Genomic DNA, 15,390 nt, shown 5'->3' on the forward strand with positions numbered 1-15,390 from the left:
TGGTCCTCACACATCATACCTATCCAGGCCTCAACCACATCAGCCTTCCAGTTGAACTGCTGAAAGTCATGATCATCTTCCAGCTGTGACTTCCAAACAGCCAGTGACTTGGCCAGAGAAGGAATCTTTTCATTTAGAGCCTGTATCTTGTTAGAAATCTTCTCTTTATGTTGAGTTTCCTCCTGTATCCCCGAGGTTGAAAGGAGGAGAGATAGATATATTGATGAATGTCCAGAGCCAGAAAAGTGAAATCCTTTGCACTATTAAAAACCTCTCATCTCTCATTCCAAATATATAGCTACTCTCTTCTAGGTCCAGTGAAATTATTCTATTATTCATCTATAATAGAATATCTATTACCCGATGCTATTGTCCAGCATTTGGACAGTCTCTTGTTTGTCCATGTAAGCGTGGTCTTCTTAGTTGGCATAAGCATTTCAAAGGTACAGAATCATCTGTTTAGAATTCTCTGTACAGCTTTTAGATTATTGAGGTTCTGTTAAAACTAGCATTTAAACAAGAGTGATTCTCAAATTACAAAGAGATTTTAGTGGGGTTCTCATCTCTAGAAGTCAAAGAAATTTCTTCACATTCTTACAGTACTCTGTGACCAAAGCAAGTCATGTGTAAAATATTTTTAAATGTTATATTCTGCATAGAGTATGAGTCAATAGGTGATTTTTAAATATCTAAAACATATACATATACCTATAAGACCTTGAGAAAAAGCTTCCAGAAAACAGCAATAATTAAATAGATAATTGTTTGCTGAAACAATAACAAAAAGGCAGCTTAGAAGAGATTACCAAGGTTGTGCATGATTTTAGCAATGTTCATAATTCTATATTTAGGCCAATCCCCTTTTGAAGATCCTTTTTATGACCTGGAATCCCTGGAGTATCTCACCTTACTCAGGATGTCTTCTCCTTGAGCACACACATTTTGCACTCGAATCTCATGGACAGCAAAGTCATTCTCCAAAGCTTCGAGTTTCTTTTGTAAGCTCTGTGTGAATGAGTCAGTGAGAATCAAAACTTCCCAAATTAACCATCTATCCCACTCACATTCTGATTCCTTTTGATGCCATTCACCAGCAATGATTCAACTAAGTTGGCAGAGTACATGAGTGTTCATTTATTCCTGCATAACTCCAGTAAATTTCTCTTCCCAAATACCTCACTTCCCAGAAAGGCAGTCTTCCCAAAGAGCCAAAGGAATACATGTGACATTGTTTATAACTAACCATGCGACTTGAGACTTCTGGATTTGGGAGTGAGTATTGATCAAACTAATTCAAAAGGATTTCTCCATGTTGAAATGTATGTATAGTAGTTCTTGGAAACATTCCATCTAGCAGAAAAATATTTAGTATCAAGAACATCATATGCTAAGAACCTGAAAGTTTCTTCTTCCACCAGAAGAAAGATTCTAATTTTACAGGCAAAAATTCTGACTACTTAAGAAAAGATTCAATTAAACAGAAGAAAACTGATCCATTCTGCCAGTTCCTCACCTGAGTAGCAGCCAAAGTGTCTCCTGAATCCCCTTGGGCAACCAAAGCTTCCTTTTCACTGATCCAAGCTTCCTCCTCCTCAGCATTCTCCATGAATTCCAAGTATTCTAGGGATTCTCCCAACTGAATCCCTCTGTAACAGGAAAGTAATCCCCACCCCAAATAAGAAAACACACACACACACACACACACAAAAGCAAACTAATGAGCGGTGGAAGTGTAGCAAGGTGGCACAATCTTATAAGACTTTAAGATTTTGGCTGTAGGGGTGTAAGGGAGAAAAATACTCCATTCTTTTATTACTAAGCGCTGCACATAATGTTAAAACTGGGGAGAGGCAGAAAGTAAAACAGACACGTGGGAGATAATGTGGTATAAAGGACAACATATGTAGTAGGGCAACAATGATAAAAGACAGCTGCAAGCAATTGTAAGCAAACCTAGAGAGAGTGTCAGAGACATAGAAACGGTGTCATTTCTTCCTGGGGTACATAAGGAAGCTTTTGACATTTTTGGCATTTGAAATTTTTTGGCATTTTTGACATTTTGACATTTTTGGCATTTAAGCAGGGACTTAGAAGCTAGAAGAGATTGGTAGCTAGGGAGAGATGCTGAGCAGGCACTTAGGTATCTTCTCAATACCTACCCAATACCTTCAATCCAACAAGAGAATTTGGCCTCCTATCCCCAACTCACCGAGCCTTGGTCAACTCTTTGAGCTGGTCCCAGTGTTGAACAAACTGATCAAGCCTGTCCTGGATCTCCTCTCGCCCCACGGCCGCCTTGTCTCCCAGCCTTTCTGCCATATCCAGCACATTCTGAACAACACATATCCTCCATGTCATATTTCCCCACAACATCTCCCCATTTATCCACAGTTTTCTAGCAAAGTATCTAGCCCTTCCTACCCTCCAGCTCATTTATAAACTGGATGTACTCAAGGCAGTCCTGACATTCCTGGGAGAATGAAGAAAGCTACAGTAAGATCTAACATGCTAAACTTCATCAAGGATTCAAATACCTTGGCATTTGCACTAGACTACTTTCCAGGATCTGACTGATGGTCACAGGGTGACCCTGCTGCCAAGCCAACACTCTTTCCACATGGCTCAGCTCAGGAACAACTTTTCCAGATGTCCCAACCTGCATCCTAATTGTCAACAACTGTGCCCTGGACTGTCAAAGGTGCTCCTTCCAGGGAAGACATGGGTTTCTACACAGATTCTTCTATTCATAGAAGGCACAATATGGTGGAGAATGCTTGTGAACTCTACAGCCAACTGTCTATGTGACCTTGGCACTCTGCCTTCACATTTTGTAGCCTCAACCTATTAGGTCAGTGCAAAAAGTAATTTCTGTTTTGCATTGTTGAACTTTGCCATTTGATATTGGAATACATTCTTAAATAAATGTAGTTAAGTTATACATCATTTTAATGCACAATTTTTGCTTTATGATTTTTGCTAATAAAGTATTACTTGCTATTTATTTTACATGTATTTTAGACTATGGAAATTAAGTTAGACAAAAAGCAAACTTGAGCAGTTTTCTTATTCAAGTTCAAAATGGGTCAAAAATCAGCAGACAACTTGCAACATGAACAACGCATTTGGCCCAGGAACTGCTAATGAACATATAGTGCAATGGCAGTTAAAGTAGTTTTACAAAGGAGACTAGAGCCTTGAAGATGAGGAGCACGGTGGCTGGCCATCAGAAGTTGACAATGACCAACTGAAAGGATCATGGAAGTTGATCCTCTTACTACACAAGAAGTTGCCCAAGAATCCAATGTTGACCATTCTATGGTCATTTGAAATTTGAAGCAAATTGTAAACGTGAAAAAGCTCGATAAGCAAGTGCCTCATGAGCTGGCTGCAAATCAAAAAAAAAACAAAGTTATTTTGAAGTGTCATCTTCTCTTATTCTATGCAGCAACAACAAACTATTTCTCAAATGGATTGTGATGTGTGATGAAAAGTGGATTTTATATGACAACCAACAATGACCAGCTCTGTGGTTGAACTGAGAAGAAGCTCCAAAGCACTTCCCAAAGCCATATTTGCACCAAAAAAAAGTCATGGTCACTGTTTGGTAGTCTGCTACTGCTCTGATCCATTACAGTTTCTGAATCTCAGTGAAACCATTACATCTGAGAAATATGCTCAACAAATCAATGAGATGCACCAAAAACAGCAATGCCTGCAACTGGCACTGGTCAACAGAAAAGGCCCGATTCTTCTCCTCAACAACGCCCAACCACATGTCACACAACCAACACTTCAAAAGTTGGATGAAATGGGCTACAAAGTTTTGCTTTTGTAGCCCAATTATATCTGCTATATCTACCTGACGTTTTACCAACTGACTACCTACCACTCCTTCAAGAACCTTAACAACTTTTTGCAGGGAGAATGCTTCACAACCAACAGGAGGCAGAAAATGCTTTCCAAGAGTTCACTGAATTCCGAAGCATGGATTTTTATGCAACAGGAATATACAAACTTATTTCTCACTGGAAAAAATGTGTTGATTGTAATGTTTCCTATTTTGATAAATAAAGATGTGTTTGAGGCTAATTATAATGATTTAAAACTCAGGATCTGAAACCATAAATCCTTTGAACCAACCTAATATTTATCCATAACATGAAGTGCTACTATTATCTCTGTCTTTTCAGGTTTCATATTCCTACCTGGATGGCAGGCTCATGTGCCACCAGCTCCCCTTCTAGGCGTCTGTGCTTCTTCAGCAAATTCTGAACCCCCTGCAGATCCCTCCCATAGTCGTGGGATCTCACTCGTACCAACTTCTCCCTGAGACCAAGGAAGAAAACTTTTAGACTTTAGTCATCTGAGGACATCCTAAAAAGATGGTTTTCTAAGCATATGTGTTTGGCTGGGGGTATGGTGGGGGTAAATTCTGGAACACTCTGGTGTCAGTAATCACAAAATTAATAGGTGGCAGAGCCTTTCAGCAAAACATTGGACTTAGACCAACACAAATTAAAATAACATACTGGAACAGCCTTATTCATTGCTTTGCCTGTCTATATGTCTATCTTCTTTTTTCTCAAGAACTCATTGTTGTTTCTCTTTCAAAAAATTTGAAAATTACACACACACACACACACACACACACTACATATGTACAAACATATGTGCTTATATGATCTTCTATTAATGTCAATAATTATGTATATGGTATGCATGCCTGCTCAGGCGTGCCCAACTCTTTGCTACCCTAAGGACTGTAGCCTGCTAGGCTCCTCTGTGCATGGGATTCTCAGGGCAACAATACTAGAGTGGGTTGCCATTTCCTTCTCTAGGGGATATTCCAGACCCAGGAATTGAACAGGGGTCTCCAGCAACTCCCTGCATTGGCAGGTGGATTCTTTTATCACTGAGCTTCAGGGGAAGCCCATATCAATAATTAATTCAGGTAAAATAGACATAAAAACTGATATTACAGGAGTCATGGCAATTGGATTGGATCTGAGTATAAAATGTTTGAACATCACCTTGAAGCACAGTGAAAAACTAGGTAGAAAATATCTTACTATTTCTTTTATTGGGATATAGTTGTTTTACAATATCTTACTATTTCCAAAAAGGTTGAAAAAATGTCCTGCTTGAAGCACATTCCTTTCCTCTGATTCACTGATAATGAACAAGAATCAGAGATTTTATAGAAAAGGAACCATGAGGCAGGGTAGAAATAAGACAAATTATTTGATTTGGTAAGATTTTTCAACCTTTATTTTTACAAAAAGTAGAATTAGCAAGATCAGTGCAAAGAAATATAGGGAAAAAATAGAATGGGAAATACTAGAGATCTCTTCAAGAAAATTAGAGATACCAAGGGAACATTTCATGCAAAGATGGGCTCAATAAAGGACAGAAATGGTATGGACCTAACAGAAGCAGAAGAGATTAAGAAGAGGTGGCAGGAATACACAGAAGAACTGTACAAAAAAGATATTCATGACCCAGATAATCATGATGGTGTGATCACTCACCTAGAGCCAGACATCCTGGAATGTGAAGTCAAGTGGGCCTTAGGAAGCATCACTATGAACAAAGCTAGTGGAGGTGATGGAATTCCTGTCGAGCTATTTCAAATCCTAAGAGATGATGCTGTAAAAGTGCTGCACTCAATATGCCAGCAAATTTGGAAAACTCAGCAGTGGCCACAGGACTGGAAAAGGTCAGTCTTCATTCCAATCCCAAAGAAAGGCAATGCCAAAGAATGTTCAAACTATTGCACAATTGCACTCATTGCACACGCTAGTAAAGTAATGCTCAAAATTCTCCAAGCCAGGCTTCAGAAATACATGAACAATGAACTTCCAGATGTTCAAACTAATTTTAGAAAAGACAGAGGAACCAGAGATCAATGGCCAACATCCGCTGGATCATCAAAAAAGCTAGAGAGTTCCAGAAAAACATTTATTTCTGCGTTATTGACTATCCCAAAGCCTTTGACTGTGTGGATCACAATAAACTGCGGATAAATCTGAAAGAGATGGGAATACTAGACCTCCTGACCTTCCTCTTTAGAAATCTGTATGCAGGTCAGGAAGCAACAGTTAGAACTGAACATGGAACAACAGACTGGTTCCAGATAAGAAAAGGAGTACATCAAGGCTGTATATCATCACCCTGTTTAGTTAATTTATATGCAGAATACATCATGAGAAACACTGGGTTGGATGAAGCACAAGCTGGAATCAAGATTGCTGGGAGAAATATCAATAACCTCAGATATCCAGATGACACCACCCTTATGGCAGAAAGTGAAGAAGAACTAAAGAGCCTCTTGATGAAAGTGAAAGAGGAGAGTGAAAAATTTGGCTTAAAGCTCAACATTCCGAAAACTAAGATCATGGCATCTGGTCCCATCACTTCATAGTAAATAGATGGGGAATCAGTGGCAGACTTTATTTTGGGGGGCTCCAAAATCACTGCAGATGGTGACTGCAGCCATTAAATTAAAAGACACTTACTTCTTGGAAGGAAAGTTATGACCAACCTAGACAGCATATTAAAAAGCAGAGATATTACTTTGCCTTCAAAGATCCATATAGTCAAGGCTATGGTTTTTCCAGTGGTCATGTATGGATATGAGATTTGGACTATAAAGAAAGCTGAGTGCCAAAGAATTGATGCTTTTGAACTGTGGCATTGGAGAAGACTCTTAAGAGTCCCTTGGACTGCAAGATGATCCAACCAGTCCATCCTAAAGGAAATCAGTCCTGAATATTCATTGGAAGGACTGATCTTGAAGCTGAAACTCCAATAGTTTGGCCACCTGATGAGAAAAGCAGACTCATTTGAAAAGACCCTGTTGCTGGGAAAGATTGAAGGCAGGAGAAAAAGGGGACGACAGAAGATGAGATGGTTGAAAGGCATCGCCGACTCAGTGGACATGAGTTTGAGTAAATTCTGGGAGTTGGTGATGGACAGGGAGGCATGGCATGCTGTGGTCCATGGGGTTGCAAGGAGTCAGACATGACTGAGGGACTGAACTGAAATGAACTGAAGAATCAGCAATAATACCAAAGCAAGTGCTGTCTAGGCTTCTCTGGTGGCTCAGTCAGTAAAGAATCTGCCTGCAATGCCAGAGACCTCCGTTCGATCCCTGGGTTGGGAAAATCCCCTGGAGAAAGGATAGGCTATCCACTCCAGTATTCTTGGGCTTCCCTGGTGGCTCAGATGGTAAAGAATCCACCTGCAATGCGGGACACCTGGATTCGATCCCTGGGTTAGGAAGATCCCCTGTGGAGGGCATGGCAATCCACTCCCGTATTCTTACCTGGAGAAACCCCATGGGCAGAGGAGCCTGGTGGGCTACAGTTCATGGGGTCATAAAGAGTCTTTCATGACTAAGCACAAAGCACAGGTACTATATAACATTTTCTGCCAGTGTCAAGTTCAGTCACATATCAGATACATAAGATACAGAAAGAATCACGATAATGATCAGTCCAGTAAGCTGTAAATGTTCAGTTATCTAATTCAGAATGGGTATTACACATTCTATGAACTATCTGGTTTCCCAGGTGGCCATAGTGGTAAAGAAACCACCTGCCAATGCAGGAGACATAAGAGACATGTGTTCGATCCCTGGGTCAGGAAGATACCCTGCAAGAGGAAACAGCATACTCCAGCATTCTTGTCTGGAGAATCTCATGGACAGAGGACTTAATACATATGAACTATTTAAAAACAAACATATATGTGTTAGTCACTCAGTCATGTCCTACTGTTTGCAATCCCATGGACTGTAGCCTGCCAGGCTCCTCTGTCCATGGAATTCTCCAGGCAAAAATACTGGAGTGGGTTGCCGTTTCCTTCTCCAGAAGATCTTCCCGACCCAGGGATCAAACCCTGGTTTCCTGCATCGCAGGCAGATTCTTTACCATTTGAACTATGGGAAGTCCAAAAAACACACATATACAGCTCCTTAATTTTCTGCCCAGAATGTATGTGAACTTCTCCTCACTCCCTCCATGTCTGTCTCCTGTGCACACAGAGTGAAAAAAATTGATGAAAATAAAACCAATGTTAATTTTACTTATTTCATTTCAGCATCAAGTAAGAACAAGTTTGGTGGATTATCTATTTTCTTGGACTATCCACACAGCGTGAGCTGTCAGTACGTACTCTATCCAGAACTCTTCATCATCTAGGTCCTGGAAGAACTGGAACAAGGCGTACGCCTCTTTCAGTTTCTCATGGTGCTCAGCCGCCAATTCCTTGACGTTTAGGAAGCGCTCATTGACATTATCTCTTTTCTCCACAATCTGGTCAGTATTGAAAGTCCCACTGGAGATCAGATCTGTAGCCAGTGTGTTCAGGTCCTGGAGTGCATCCTAGAAAACCCAAGTGTCCTCAATGATTAGTGTAGTATAGGTATTAAGTAGACCTTTAAACACTGCTAGTTCAAGTTCAAAGATTGGGGGAAATAGATCGTTTTTGAAGATAATGAATTTGACCTTATGCTCTTTTAACTCAGTTTGGATAAGAGCAAGAATACAGACATTACAGATAGCATGGCTGCTTTGTTGGAACTATGTATTTGGCCTTCTGATGTTTTCCTTTGTTTTTCTTCCTCTCCCCATATGGAAAATAAGACCTTGGTGAACAAGCGCTGTGTCTCCAAACAGGGTATCTTTTCACAGTGCTGAATATGACACAGACTGAGTGACTGAAATATTCAAGAAGATTCTCTTTTGGCAACATTCTCAGACTAGTCACACTCAGAACACAGCCAGCCTCTTCTATGTCTGTTTGCATTCCAAGTCTGCCCCCTAGTGATGTCCAAGAGAATATCATCAAGTCCTGAAACTAAGAAAACCTATGACATCATGTTCTTTCTGTGTCTGTTACCAAATAAAACTGAAAATATAAAATTCATCGATGTGAAATGAACACCTCTCTGAACGTTTATCATAGCTCACAGGACACATCTCTGCTTGATATTAGGATACAACTGAAACACTCCATCGAACTTTCACAATGCACATATAGTTTAACTGCCTTGCACATGTTCCCATCTGATTTTTTTTTTTTTTAGTAGTTCTGAAAAATAAACTTTCATTTTCTTTAAAACACCAGATCAAATACCTCAGCTTTGGAAGAGAGTGAGTTTATATGCATGGATCATTAAAAGGTAAACAAGATCATTTTTAGGATCTACTTCTTGGAATATGACTCCAGTATTCTTGCCTGGAGAATTCCATGGAGAGAGGAGCCTGGTAGGCTATAGTCCATGGGGTCATAAAGAGTCAGACATGACTGAGTGACTAACACTTTAACTTTCACATTTTATTGAAATCTTAGAATCTATGATCTAATGATAATAAGGTTAACAGCTCTGAAGTCCATGGACTTGACCTGATTATAATGACTGCTGGTTGAGAACACTAAGCTCAGATTTGCAAAGCTGTGTTGTCAAATGGACTCCTGAGACAGGAAAGTGAAAAGTCACCAACATTTCCGTTCTGGCCAGAAGAGTGCAATTCTAATACTACTTACCTGTCTGGCCAACATCTCTGTTTCCAGTAGCTGATGCTTCTTGAGCAAGTTTCCTGCTGAAGCCAGATCCCTGGCCTGATCCTTCATGGTCAGCAGTGTCTCTGCCTGAAATGGAAAGATAAACAATACAGCTGCCAGATGAAAACTGTCTTTGAGAACAAGATTCACAACTGTGTCCCCAAACTTTTCCCAAGAAAAGTCAAGGAAATTGATCATGCAAAAGTCTATTTATCTGACAAGAATTTATTAAACTCCCATGCCCACACTATTTCCAGGTATAAATACCTCTGAGAGCCAGAACTCAAAGTCCCGGATGCCTGTATTGAACCTCTGCTGGCGACTAGCTTCATCGAGCTTCTGTCCTTTGTCAATTGTTCTCGCAAGCAAGTAGTCCCAGTTTTTCTTCAACTCTTCTACTTGATCCTGTGCATGTTAGTTACTCAGTCACATCCAACTCTTTGCAGACCCCATGAACTGTAGCCTGCCAGGCTCCTGTGTCCATGGGATTTCCCAAGCAACAATACTGGAATAGATTGCCATGACCTCCTCTAGGGGATCTTCCCAACCCCAGGGATCAAACCCAGGTCTCCCGCATTGCTGGCAGATTCTTTATCATCTGATCCACCAGGGAAGCCCTTCTTGAGGGGTCATTATGGTATTTAGGGTCCTGTAACAACTTGAAAGAATAATGTAGGGAGGCTCTGGAGTTCAGGTCTAGCCAAAATCTTCCAGTGCTTGAAGGTCATATATTTTAAATCATAATCGGTTATGCTATTTTAAATCTGGGAAAGCAACAGTAGGTGTTTGCAGAAATTTTAAAGAAAGAGTTCTGGACTGAATACAGAAGCTGATTACCTAAATGCCAAAGCTCTTGGTGGTAGGGACAGAAAATATAAGCAAGCATGATAACACATAGGAATTAAATCTAAAGCTGTCTTGGAGGTCAAGATGCTGAGTATGATGGAGTCTGAAAGTGCAAGTCTCTCAGTCATGTCCGACTCTTTGTGACCCCATGGACTATACAGTCCATGGAATTCTCCAGGCCAGAATACTGGAGTGGGTAGCCTATCCCCTCTCCAGGGGATCTTCCCTACCCAGGGATCCAACCCAGGTGTCCCGCATTGCAGGTGGATTCTTTACCACCTGAGCCACAAGGGAAGCCCTAGAATACTGGAGTGGTAGCCTTTCCCTTCTCCGGAAGATCGTCCCAACCCAGGTATCAAACTGGGGTCTCATGCATTGCAGATGGAGTCTTTACCAACTGAGCTATCAGGGAATCCCAAAACAACATATTTTCCTCCTCTTTTGTTAAAAAAACAAAGGGAAGATCATTAACAGAATATATTCTATATTCCTACACATGGAAACACCGAAAGGGTATAAAAGATTTCTCTTTCTTTTCCTTGATCACCCAAAGCCCATTGTAAGCAGAACCCACCTTCACAGACTCTTCATTACCATTGCATGCCCTCCGCTCAACCAGAGTATTCCCCAAGGTGATGACTCCTTCCACCTGCTCAGCTCGGCTATTGACCTCATCTTCAAAGGTCTTGTGCTTCAGATATTTTCTCTGAAGGGAAAGCAGAACCTAAATTATCATCTAATTTAGAAATTAAGATGAGATAAATTTTGTTTAAAAGAAAAAATTAAGGATTCTTAATTCATTCTTAATTAATTCTTGGGAAGAACTCCCTCCACGTTAGACTCAGAAATCCCTGAAGGCAGGGACAGCAGTCTGAACAGTAAGGAAGTTTTCCACATTAGAAGGTGACCATTTATTCAGCAGTCTAAGTATGCTGAAGTTTTCCAAGATTCTTATTTTGAACTTACCTGAATATTGGTGGGATCTTTGTAGGATTCATCACAGGCGATGGGCAGCATCTCACTGATCCATTCTTCTTGGTCCTTGAGGTCATGGTAGAATTGTTTTAGGTCAGCATAGTCTCCAAGTTTCATCCGCTCATCAATCAGCTGTTCTTTGAGAATCTTCCATCTGAAAGTCGGGACTAGATTATTCTCTGCCCTCTATCTTTCCACCAAGCCTTGATGCCATATCCATGAATCTCCCTATTTACTTATCTGCACTTTATCTTCTCATTCTCATTATTTATGTCATATATGGGCTTCCCAAGTGGCACTAGTGGTAAAGAACCTGCCTACCAAGGCTGGAGATGTAAGAGATGCGAGTTTGATCCCTGGGTCAGGAAGATTCCCTGAAGGAGGGCATGGCAACCCACTCTAGTATTGTTACCTAGAGAATTCCATGAACAGATGAGCCTGGTGGGCTATAGGCCACAGGGTTGCAAAGAGTCAGACATGACTAAAGCAGCTTAGAAGAGCACAGCACAGAAATGAGAACTCAAAGTATTATCTCCATCCTCAATGCTAGCAAAGGAGTCACTTTTCTATATCCTCCTGAGTGAGTGAGTGAGTGAAGGCCACTCAGTTGTGTCTGACTCTTTGCAACCCATGCACTACAGAGTCCATGAAATTCCCCAGGCCAGAATACTGGAGTGGGTAGCCTTTCTATTCTCCAGGGTATCTTCCCAACCCAGGGATCTAACCCAGATCTCCCACATTGTAGGCAGATTTTTTACCAGCTGAGCCACAATGAAAGCCCCTATATCTTCCTATAGCTCACAAAACAACTGCTCAATACTGACCTGTCTAGTATCCGTTGGTTCTGAGCAGCAATCTCTTCCTTGGCATAGTGGTCTTCAGCTATGAGTCGTTCAGCAAAAAGATCTAGTTCAGTGATTCTATTTTCCTAGATAAAGGAAAGAGAAAAAGCCCAGATACCCAGAAATTAGGCTCTTGGTGCAATCTCAGACCTTCTCCTAGAAAAGGAGAGAAATATCCTTTGTGACTTCACAGAGAGGAACAAAACCAAAGCCAAAAGGTAAATGCCTTATAGGGAGGTGGCTTTTAACTCAACAAGAAGAAGAACATCAGTAGTGATACTGAGGTGGACTACATGTGTGGTGCCAGTTTCCCTGTAGAACAGACACTTCCCTTGGTCATTGTAGAAAGTGATTCCTGCATTGAATGGGATGTTGGATAGCATATAAAATAGTTTCTGCACCTTGGCTAAGACTAAGCCACTATGTTCCCTGCCTACCTTAGAGTTTATGTAAAAAGCAAATGACAATTAAAATACATGCAAATCATAAAACCACATACATGTGCAGGATTTCTGTCATTATTACTAATAGTTATTATTGGAATTCTTGTATTAGCTGTTATTACCTGCTCAGTAATCGCCTTGTCCAAATCATCACGTTTCTTCATCAAGGCCTCCAGACTGTCTAAGGACCCCTTATCATCCGACCTTAGATAATTCTCACGTGCCACCATCCAGCTCTCAGCCTGATCACAGTTCCCTCGGAACATCTATGTGGGTTAAAATTAAATGTATATGGCATGTTCATTCCAGGCCGACAAAGGAAATGATCTCCCACCTCTCCCATGCTATTGATAATAGGGACCCTGTAAAGGATGCCAATATTCTTCCAAGAAACATTCATACAATACCTTAGCTATAATGGACCTTTTACTCTTCCCTGAAAACATGTTTTATGTTTTCATATAAGCTTTCCTCCATTCTTGCAGTACTATTTTCCATATCCTAGATATGGTAAATCGGAGAAGGCAATGGCAAGCCACTCCAGTACTCTTGCCTGGAAAATCCCATGGATGGAGGAGCCTGGTGGGCTGCAGTCCGTGGGGTCGCTAAGGGTCGGACACGACTGAGCGACTTCACTTTCACTTTTCACTTTCACACATTGGAGAAGGAAATGGCAACCCACTCCAGTGTTCTTGCCTGGAGAATCCCAGGGACGGGGCAGCCTGGTGGGCTTCCGTCTATGGGGTCACACAGAGTCGGACACGACTGAAGTGACTTAGCAGCAGCAGCAGATATGGTAAATGGACTTCCCATGTGTCACAGTAGTAAAGAATCCACCTGCCAATGCAGGAGATGCAAGAGATGTGGGTTTGATCCCCGGGTCAAGAATATCCCTGCAGTAGGCAATGACCACCTGCTCCACTATGCCTGCCTAGACAATTCCATGGAGAGAGGAGCCCGATGGGCTACAGTCCACGGGGTCACAAAAGAGTTGGACACTCTGAGCTACTGAGCGTGCACACACACACACACACACACACACACACTTGGTAAAAACTGGCTGGTTATTTTTTTAAGACTCTTATAAGGACTGTTTTTCAGGACAGCCTGTGACACTTTCACTCCCTTCCCTCAAGAGTGTTAATCACTCCCTCTGCTATAATCTCAAAACATTCACACATATTATCAGTAATTATCTTACATATTAGAATGATCTGCCTACAAGTCTAATTTCACTACTTTTAGAAAATAGACACTGTCTTACTAATATTTGTGTTCCTAGTAGGTTCTCAATAAAAATCAATCAATAAGTAAAGTTAAATATCAATAAATTATAACCACTGAATTTTAGGGCCCCATGCCCTAGGACTGACCCCCACTTTGTTTAGCTTTTCATTAACAAGAATAAGGAGCAAAGAACACCACAATGATCAGAAAATGCAAAGCAGAAAATGCAATGTCAGACAATCAAGAGATACCTTTATGCTTTTGGCATGGAATTCCAGTGAAATAAGCACCTGTATTAACTCTGTGAAACTGCATAGAAGGAACAGACTCAGCTAAGCCTGCTTAACGATTGGGAATTTGCAGTACCTGCAACTCCAGACACTGATCTAGCAACTTTTTGCGTTGTTCCCAAGCACTCTCCAACTCATCTCTCTCTAGTCTAACAGCTTGAAGCTTTTCTTCAATTTCGGGGCTGGCCTGGTGCCCACTGATTGTAAGATCTGTACCGAAGTCTTCAAAGGCCTGGAAGGCAGGAGCCTGGGCCTCCATGTCAGCACGATGCTCCTATGGGATAAAGAGATCAGAGACTGGTGAGGCCAGTGACATCTCACAAAAGTTGCAAAATGCAGGAAGGTTGTGAGGTTATGTGATCAGAGGCTAAGGCTTTTGTCACCATACCTGGTGTCGCTCTATCATGATCTCTGTGCCAGTTAAATCCTCAGCCAGCTCCTGGGACGAGACCATGCCACCAATGCCACTAATCCAGTTCTGTAAGTCCCTAGAGAAATGGCATACTGAAACTGAATCAAGAAAACCTTGCAACTTGCTATAAAACTGTCTGTCCTTGGACTTTTTCTCCCCTAGAAAACATTTCCAGATCTATATTATATTTTCATTCTGGTTTATAGCCTTCACAGATCTTAGCTTTGTTGTTTTCACTGTATAACTTAATAATAGCACTCTGTTGAGTTTGAAATTTTCTTGACACACTATCTCTTTCGATTCTTGCAATAATATTGAGTAGAATTCTGGGAATTCTTTCCCTGCCACTTTGGAGATGAGGAAGTTGGCCTAGAGAATGTAAGTGATTTGCCTATGTGCTAAAACTGGAAACAGACACATGGAATAGAGCCCAGACACTGGAATCCTGGACTGGTCCATATTCCACTACTTTAACATGTCCTACTCCTTTAAAGTGGATTTGGGAGTTTGAAGATTTATCTTAGCATAGAATCTCAGGTGAGGCATGTGTTTCTTCTTACTCCTATTCCAAATCGAATCCAGTACATGTTTCTGCCCAACATACACACACACACACATACACACACACCATACTTACTCTCTGCTGCTGATTAAACCAGGGTCATTTCCCACTCTTTTAGCAGTCAATAAATTAGAAAAGGAGGGATAAAGTCCAACTGTCCCAGAAGGTAAATGTCAAAGAATAATGCATTGAGTTAAAAAATTATATATGATGGTCAAATTCAGCA

At 41.0% G+C, this 15,390-nt stretch overlaps 1 protein-coding gene across 1 annotated transcript in view; it reads right to left on the reverse strand.

Annotated features, from left to right (window-relative positions):
- Positions 1 to 15,390, reverse strand: part of SPTA1 (spectrin alpha, erythrocytic 1) — a 70,190-nt gene that overhangs the window by 14,594 nt on the left and 40,206 nt on the right. The window contains exons 28-41 of the mRNA XM_088834961.1: positions 14,579 to 14,678; positions 14,267 to 14,464; positions 12,796 to 12,939; positions 12,213 to 12,316; positions 11,380 to 11,542; positions 10,988 to 11,119; positions 9,835 to 9,972; positions 9,550 to 9,654; positions 8,176 to 8,384; positions 4,206 to 4,326; positions 2,210 to 2,331; positions 1,514 to 1,646; positions 907 to 1,005; positions 20 to 182 (exon numbers count right to left, since the gene is read on the reverse strand). Of these exons, the coding sequence (XP_088691087.1) occupies positions 20 to 182; positions 907 to 1,005; positions 1,514 to 1,646; positions 2,210 to 2,331; positions 4,206 to 4,326; positions 8,176 to 8,384; positions 9,550 to 9,654; positions 9,835 to 9,972; positions 10,988 to 11,119; positions 11,380 to 11,542; positions 12,213 to 12,316; positions 12,796 to 12,939; positions 14,267 to 14,464; positions 14,579 to 14,678 (1,931 nt within the window). The remainder of the gene's footprint in view (positions 1 to 19; positions 183 to 906; positions 1,006 to 1,513; positions 1,647 to 2,209; positions 2,332 to 4,205; positions 4,327 to 8,175; positions 8,385 to 9,549; positions 9,655 to 9,834; positions 9,973 to 10,987; positions 11,120 to 11,379; positions 11,543 to 12,212; positions 12,317 to 12,795; positions 12,940 to 14,266; positions 14,465 to 14,578; positions 14,679 to 15,390) is intronic.

This window comes from Moschus berezovskii, chromosome 4 (genome assembly GCF_049115385.1).
Source record: "Moschus berezovskii isolate FMDL1 chromosome 4, NW_MosBer_1.0, whole genome shotgun sequence".
NCBI lineage: Eukaryota > Metazoa > Chordata > Mammalia > Artiodactyla > Moschidae > Moschus > Moschus berezovskii.